At 46.1% G+C, this 8,713-nt stretch overlaps 1 protein-coding gene across 1 annotated transcript in view; it reads left to right on the top strand.

Annotated features, from left to right (window-relative positions):
- Window positions 1–8,498, top strand: part of SUSD5 (sushi domain containing 5) — a 52,191-nt gene extending 43,693 nt beyond the window's left edge. The window contains exon 5 of the mRNA XM_032268908.1: window positions 6,822–8,498. Within this exon, the coding sequence (XP_032124799.1) occupies window positions 6,822–8,113 (1,292 nt within the window). The 3' untranslated portion in view covers window positions 8,114–8,498. The remainder of the gene's footprint in view (window positions 1–6,821) is intronic.
- Window positions 8,499–8,713: the final 215 nt, after the last annotated feature.

Raw genomic sequence — 8,713 nt, 5'->3', positions numbered from 1 at the left:
AGTGGCACGTCGTGGCCCTCTGCAGTATGTTTCCCAGGCTGGAGTGCGGTGGCACATCGTGGCCCACTGCAGTGTGTTTCCCAGGCTGGAGTGCAGTGGCACGTCATGGCCCCCTGCAGCCTCGGCCTTCTGGCTCAGGTGATCCTCCCGCCTCAGCTTGCCAAGTAGCCAGGACTGCACGTGTGTGCCACCACACACAGTTAATTTTTTTATTTTAGGAGATGGAATCTCACTTTGTTACTGAGGCTGGTCTCACCCCTGGCCTCAAATGATCCCCCTGCCTCAGATATTTTGCTCTTATTTGTTTATTTGTTTGTTTTTAAAATATCTGGGCTTGGCTGGGCGTCAGGGCTCATGCCTGTAATCCCAGCATTTTGGGAGGCCGAGGTGGGAGGATTGTTGAGATAGAAGTTTAAGATGAGCCCAGGCAATACAGTGAGACACTGTCTCTATAAAATATAGAAAATTTTAAAAAATCTGGACCCTGCTTTATCCTCAGAAATGTTTTAAATGTTCTGTATCAAAGCTTCCTTCCCCTGCACAACGTGAAGTCTTGGCATTCTGGATTCTATCAGGGAGAAGCGGCCCTACTGGTTACTGGTCTTGTTCTCTGCATCCACTCTGCTTCTCTCTACGATTCGTTGACTCCCAGGACCATTTCTGAAGGGTGAGCGTGGGTTAGGGGCTAAGCCAGGCCTCGCTTGTCCACCCTGCTTTGGAACCCTCTGTTTCTCCTCTTGGTAACTAGTTTATGAAATTCGTTGCAATATATTATTCCCTTTTCGTGAGGTTGCTATTGGTAAAATGTTTTTGCTGATGTTTAGTATAGTTTCCTCAATTTAAAAAATTCACATTCGATAAGCCTAGTTGTGTGTGTGTGTGTGTGTGTGTGTGTGTTTGGTGGTGTTTCCCCATTTTGGTCAGTACGGGGGAGGGAAAATGCATGATACAGTTTCAACTGGAACGCTTAGATATTTTCAAGCGTGGCCTGCAGTGCATGCTACTCGTAAGGCAGTTTTGGCCTGTGTCCCTGGTACATATTCACGTGGTCTGGAACATAGTGATGAGGTAGAAGGAGGAAGCAGAGCAGAGGGAGGGGCGATCAGAAGCAGGAACAAAACGGCAGGGAGAGCTGGGGAAGAAGGGAAATACGGTGTGGGTGGAAGAGACAGGGAAGGAGCCGGAGTAGAGGCGACAGCGAGACTTATCAGGGCCACAGACACTCTGAGGTGCTGGAAGGTTTTCAGTATCCCTACAGTCACACTTCTTTTCAACTGTTGGTAATCTGGGTAGAATTCTGCTTTCCCATGGACTGTATCAGTCTTGGCATCTGCAGAGGTGACAAGATGGCGGTCCCTGAGGACAGTGAGGAAGCATGTTGACACCCCCCCACCACCTTGACACCAACAGCCTGCGGATTTCCCATCAGCTGGGACCGTCTTTGGCAAAGCTCTGTGCAAGTGTTTGTCTCTTTCATCATGCTGACCGAGTTCAGCACAAACAGCTTATTTGCTCCAACAGCTGGTGAGCTCTAGCTGATGACCTGAGCTCACCGGGTGAACTCAGAAATGAACGCACTGTCCGGGTCTGTGCAAGCAAGAACGGGAAATGACAGAAATACCATGGAATCAAATAGAATCCGCGGTTCTTCACTGTTCGATGTCTTGGGGCTGCAGTGAGGCAACAAAAAATATTCCCTGGTAAAATGGCACATGGCAAGAGGCCCTGTGTTACGGCTGGTGCATGAAGCGTTGGCTTACGCTTTTGAGTGAGTGGAAGCTTCTTGAGGAAAAATGGTCCTGGGGAGTTACTGCTTCCTGCCTTGGCCCCTCATGAAAGGGGATTGGGTTCTGGCTGAGAACAGGGATATTCATCCTCAACAGCAGAACCTCTAGGAGACAACTGACAAATGTGTATTGTTTCACAAAGATAATTTCTTCTGCAGTACCAAAGGGAAAAAAAAAAAAAAATATATATATATATATATAATTAAAAACAAATTGGTTGGGGCAGATTCGGAGCAAAAACGACTGGTCAGACGTGAAATGCCATTTCACGTCTTTGCATTAGGAGCAAACTTTGATGGAGTGGAATCACCACTCTGCTTGAAATTGACTAGCAGTGAGGAGGGAGTTCTACTAGGCTACCCTTTTAAATTGATAGGGATGTCGGCACCAAGCAGAGGCTGGGACAAGAAGAGATGCTCTCACCAGCCAGGCTGTGGCAGTGATTTGCTCACCAGGATGTGAGAGTGTGAGTTGTGTGTACATGCGTGGTGCACGCCCGTGTGTGTGTGTATTCAATTGGTCCTTCAACAATGGCATCTTTTCAGAGGTCTTTGGGGTGTTATGAGAGACTATGGGTACAAGTAATTGATTCTGTGTAACTTGGAAGTGGGCCTATTGTGTTTTGGGAGACTGTGCTCCTGGAAATTGATCTCAGTGCTGAACGCTTTTGAGGTAGAGATGAAGAGAAGCTTGGCATCTGAGCTATTGCAGACTTTTCCTCATTTTCCTTCCAGAGCTATTTATCTTTCACTCGCTCCAGAATACCTATAAGAATACCTATAGTAGATAAGCACTGTTCCGCCTTAGGGACACAATGCCTTGGGCCCCGCCCCCAAGCAGCTCAATGCTAGTGTGTTAATTAGCTTTTTCTGCATAATAGATCATCCCAAAAAGCTTAGTGGCATGAAACAAAAATCATTTATTTTGCTCCCGTTCTTTGAGTCAGCAGTTTGGGCTGGGCTCAATCAGGTGAATGTGGTCAGCTAGGGCTGGCTGGTCAGGCATGGCCTCAGCTGGGACGTTTACCTCTCCTTCGTGGGGTCTTTTATCCTTTGGCATCCAGGTTTGTTCCCATGGCAGCTGGCAGGGCTCCAAGGCAGAGAGCAAAGGCATGCAATACTTTCATTGTGTTCAGTAGGTCAAAACAAGGGACAAGGTCAGCCCAGATTCTAGAGATAGAAAAATAGGCCCCAACTTTTAATGGGAAGAGGTGCAAAGTCACATTGCAAAAGGACTTGATGCTGGGAAAAGTGGAGATTTGTGGCCATTATTGCAATCTGTCTTCCACAGCCAGTGAGTACACACATGTGCATAAGCAATTTAACCACCTTATCCTGAGGTCAAAGATGTAAGTCAGGACCTTCTTAAATCTCAGTGCGACTTGCTATATGTTTTGGGTAAATTGTAGAGAAAGTTTTGTGATAATGGTATTCATTTCATTTTGTTGCTGTTGAAGGAAGGACAGTACTTCAATGCAAAACCTAATGCTCGTTCAGCATGTAGGGTGAAAATTTATGCACACAAAATCTTTGAAGTTCAACCCTATAGAGTACAGGACCTTGAGATTCTGTCCCATATATTCCAAGCGGGGAGGGAGTATTTATCCTGTTCACCAGTGATCCCAAGCTCTAGCACATAGTCAGTTCTCAGTGCGGTCTGTTGAATGAAGGAGTGGGTCAGTGCAGGATTTGAAATGAGAACATAACAGTGCCTGAGCCCTGGGAACCTGTATTTGAATTCTACAAGGCTCGTAAGAATGGTCTAGCCATCTGATGTGTTTTTGTGTGAGGTTTTGTGAACAGGACACAATGGGGTGGAGGATGCCCTGAAATAATCGCTGTGCCGTCCTTTTCTAAGCGTAAAACACACATGCATTTGATATTTATCAGTGATGTTTGCTCTTCATCCACTGTTTCCCTTTTCTGGCTGAGGACACATGTAAAGTGAATGGGCTTACATTGCAGGAGCAGACCGGAAACAATTGTTAAATTTTATCTATAACTCTGTCCATCGTTAAATAAGCAAGATACAGAGTCTTATTCTCTAACAGCCTTTAGAAGTCAGCCAGACACCCACTAATCTAGTTTCAGAGCCCAGGAATGCACCATGTGACACCTCAGCATTCCATCTAGACCTTGGCTCTGGAGCTCTGTGCGTTTTGTTCTTCTGAAGTTGAAAGTTAAGTGGGGGAACCAGTAGGTTTTAATAATTTAACTGTATCTTCCAGTAGGACTTGGCTTTCAAAGACCATTGAGAGAGGGGAAGCCCAAAGGGCTGCTGCTGTCTTCTGAGGACACCAGCTTCTTGAGCTTTCCCGACCGGCTGATGCCCTCTCATTGGACTGTCCTTACATTCTGGTCTCCCAGTTGTGGGGCACTGTTGCTTCTTATTTAGTTGCATTCCGAATACTTTACAGCATCATCTCACGTCTTGGAAGTTTTACAATGAGCAGATTAGTGTTTTAAAAGATGCATTTTTGGGCCAGGCTTGGTGACTCACGCCTGTAATCCCAGCGCTTTGGGAGGCTGAGGCAGGTAGATCACCTGAGGTCAGGAGTTCAAGACCAGCCTGGTCAACATAGTGAAACCCTATCTCTACTAAAAATACAAAAATTAGCCGGGTGTGGTGGCACACGCTTGTAATCCCAGCTACTTGGGAGGCTGAGGCAAGAGAATCGCCTGAACCCGGGAGGTGGAGGTTGCAGTGAGTCAAGATCGTGCCATTGCCACTCCAGCCTGGGCAACAGAGCGAGTCTCAAAAAAAAAAAAAAAAAAAAAAAAGCATTTTTTGAACTTAATTATAAAATACATATAAATCATAAGGCAAAAAAACAATGAATTATTAAGAATAAACACAGACATTTAGGCCTTCAATAGGTGAAGGAATAGAGCATTGTCAGCACCCTAAAAGTCCCATTTGTACCAGGCCCAGTCATCACCCACTTCTCTCCTACCCAAGTGTAACCACCGTCCTGTGTTTCAACATCCATAGATTAATTCTGCCTGTTTTTAAACTTTATGTAAATATAGAATCAACACAGAGTGTGCTCTTTCGTGACTGGCTTAAAATTATGGCCATGCAATTCATCTACGTTGTTGTGGGAAGCAGTGGTTGGTGCATTTGTATTGATGTACAGATTTGCATTGTTTGAGTATATCATAATTGATGCGTAGCTTCTGCAGTTAAGGGGCATTTGGAGTGCTTCCAGTTTTTTACTGTTTATTACGAACATTCTTATATGTGTCTTTTGGTGCCCATATGCACATATGACTGTGAAGTATATATTTAGGAGCGGAACTGCTGTGTCATGGAGCATCCATATGTTCAATGTTAGTAGAAAGGCCCAGTTTTCCATCGTGGTTGTTCCAGTTCACACTCCCACTAACAGGGCTGTACATCCTAGTTAATACTTGATATTGCCAGTGTGTTTAATTTCAGCCATTCCGGTGCTATGTAATGGTATCTCACTATGACTGTAATTAGCATTTCTCTCTTACTAGTGAGGTTGAGCATCTTTCCACATGTTTAATGACTAATTTGACAACTTTTTGGTGATGTGCCAATTCAAGTATCTTGCCAGTTTTTCTATGGTTTGTCTATCTACTTTGTACAGATTTGTGGGAGTTCTTTTTAAATTCTGGATACGAGCCCTTTGGAGGTTATATGTGTAGCAGATATCTTCTGTAACTCTCTGCCTTGCATTTTAACTCTGTGGTAGTTTAAATGAACAGAAGACCTTAATTTTAATGTAATCCAATTATCTGTCCTTGTGCCAATAGCACAGCCTTAAAAGGTAATTCAGTTTTATACTAATTCTTGAAATGTTTTGTGTATGTCTTCCAGCTTTTTCCTTTTTTTTTTTTTTTCAATATTGCCTTATCTATTCTTGGTCCATGGCACTTCCATAAACTTTAGTATTCATTTAATGTCTGAGATTTTTATTAGAATTGTGTTAGATCCATATAGATCAATTTGGACAGAATTGCCAACTTAACCATTCTGAGCCTTCTACTACATGATCATGGTCTATTCCTCCATTCATTTAGGTCTTCCTCTTTTTTTTTGAGACGGAGTTTTGCTCTGTCACCAGACTGGAGTGCAGTGGCACGATCTCGGTTCACTGCAACCTCCGCCTCTCAGGTTCAAGCGATTCTCCTGTCTCAGCCTCCCAAGTAGCTGGGACTACAGGTGCGCTCTACCAGGCCCAGCTAATTTTTGTATTTTTAGTAAAGACAAGGTTTCACCATGTTGGCCAGGATGGTCTCAATCTCTTGACCTCATGATCCACCCACCTCGGCCTCCCAAAGTGCTGGGATTACAGGCGTGAGCCACAGCACCCAGCCTCATTTAGGTCTTCTTTAATTTTGCTCAGCAGTGTCTTGTATCATTCCATGTAGAAGTCTTGCACATCTTTTGTTAGATTTATTCCTATGTGTGTTTTTTGATGTTATTGTAAATGGCATCCTTTTAAATTTTAATTTTCTCTTTATTGACAGTATTTAGAAATACAATTGATGTTTGCATTTACTGTAGACCTCGTATCCCTAATAAGCTTACATGTTTTTGTTATTGCTGTTTTTGTCAGCCAGGCTGGAGTGCAGTGGTGCGATCTTGGCTCACTGCAACCTGCGCCTTCTGGGTTCAAGCAATTCTCATGCCTTACCCTCCTGAATAGCTGGGATATGACACCATGCCTGGCTATTTTTTCGTATTTTATTAGAGATGGGGTTTTGCCATGTTGGCCAGGCTGGTCTTGAACTCTTGGCTTCAAGTGATCCACCTGCCTGGGCCTTCCAAAGTTCTGGGATTACAGGTATGAGCTACCATGCCCGGCCTAAGCTGAGATGTTAATCGTAGTTAATTGTAATGTTCATACATAGATTCTCTGGGTTTATCTATGACACATATCATCCATGAATAATAACAGTATTATTTATTCTGTCCCAGCCCTCATGGTTTTTATTTCCTTTTCTTGTGTTCTGTACCAGCTCTGTGCCTTTGGATCTAACGAGGTTTTTCCCTCTTTTCTTCCAGATGAGGCTGAGGCACACATTGACTATGAAGATAACTTTCCTGATGACAGGTCTGTGTCATTCAGAGAGCTCATGGAGGATTCCCGGACAGAGACAGAAGAGGACAGGAGTCAGGAAGAATCCTCTGAGGAGGCTCCAAAGCAGGACCGTCTGGTCTCTATTTCTGTGGGAAGAGAAAATATAGCCCGGGATAAAGGCTTTGTGCCGACCACAAGCTTGCCTGGAGCCGGGAGCAGCGTCCCCGCAGACTCGCCAGGATCACGGCTGCACCAGAAGCACTTGTTCTGGTTTCCTGCGGAGGCTTTCCACAAGCCTGGGTTGGAAAAGGAGGTAGATGAGGACACCAAAAAGCAGTTTTCTGCTGGAGACAACCACAGTGGTATAAAATTGGTCCCAGGGGAACCTGAAACCAAGGTGATCTATAGCAACACTGATGGTCCCTCAGGGCCATTTGTGGGAAAGAATGATAGCAGGGCAGGGGATCCAGTGGTCAACAGCAGCGATGAGTCCTGGTTAGATGGTTACCCTGTGACAGATGGGGCTTGGAGGAAGACAGAGGCAGAAGAGGAAGAAGACGGGGACAGAGGGGTCGGGTCAGTAGGACTGGATGAAAACATTCCTGTTACTCCTGATCAGCCCGTTCCTGTGGAAGTTAAAAAGCCCTGGATTAGCACCCTCGTACCAAGTGAGGACATGACCCACAGTTCAGTTCTTCCATCTCAAATGCTAGACATGGAAGCTTTGGCGCTCAGACCCATGAATGTGTCTGAGACTGAGAGCAATGGGGATGGTGACTTGACCAAGTACCAGTCAACTCTACCCTGGAGATTCACCACAGAGGAGTCTCCCATGGCCACCCTGCCCTATGAGCTCACCAGCTCTACCCTGGAGATATTAGCAGCCACCACTGTCAAGCAGACGCCTAGCCACATCCCCTCAACGGGCATGGCGACCACTCAGCCTCCAGTAGAAACCACTGCTCCTGAGGTCCAGGACAGCTTCCCATACCTGCTGTCTGAAGACTTCTTGGGACAGGAAGGCCCTGGGCCAGGTTCAAGGGAGGAGCTTCATCCTACCTTGGAGTCGTGTGTGGGGGATGGCTGTCCTGGCCTCACCAGAGGCCCTGTGATCGCCACCGTTGTCACCATCCTGTGCCTGCTGCTACTCCTGGCAGGGGTGGGGGTGGTGTGGGGCTACCGCAGGTGCCAGCACAAGAGCTCTGTGTACAAGCTGAATGTTGGCCAGCGGCAGGCTCGGCACTACCACCAGCAGATTGAGATGGAGAAGGTCTAGGCACCTTTGCAGTGGGCTCTCCCAAAGCCACCTGGGAGGAAAACTAACTGTGGCACATCACACTGATAATTCACTAGAGTATGACACAGGTGGACTGGGGCTCGTCATTTTCCCCTCAGCCCTTTGTTTTATAGGCTGAGAAGTGTCTCTGGAGCACCTGGCAGGGCAGGGAGGCTTTGATGGCACTTTTCCTCATGTTAGTGTCTACTCCACTGCCTGCCCTGGATCGACTATACTAATGTCAGACCTGTGCTTGGGCCCGGTTTCCAGTGTGAGGTCAAAAATTGCCTCTTCCTTCAGCACAGTATTATCTTTTTTTTTTTTTTTGAGACAAAGTCTCATGCTGTCACCCAGGCTGGAGTGCAGTGGCATAATCTGGGCTCACTGCAACCTCTGCCTCCCAGGTCCAAACAATTCTCCTGCTTCAGCCTCCCGAGTACCTGGGATGACAGATGCGTGCCACCATGCCCAGCTAATTTTTTTGTATTTTTAGTAGAGACAGAGTTGCACCATGTTGGCCAGGCTGGTCTCGAACTCCTGACCTCAAGTGATCCGCCCTCCTTAGCCTCCTGAAGTGCTGGGATTCCAGGTGTGCACCAC

Source organism: Sapajus apella, unplaced genomic scaffold, assembly GCF_009761245.1.
Source record: "Sapajus apella isolate SASKATOON/1434 unplaced genomic scaffold, GSC_monkey_1.0 scaffold4, whole genome shotgun sequence".
NCBI classification, from domain to species: Eukaryota; Metazoa; Chordata; class Mammalia; order Primates; family Cebidae; genus Sapajus; species Sapajus apella.
The sequence above is the reverse complement of the archived record's forward strand: the minus strand, read 5'-3'. Positions and strand labels throughout refer to the sequence as shown.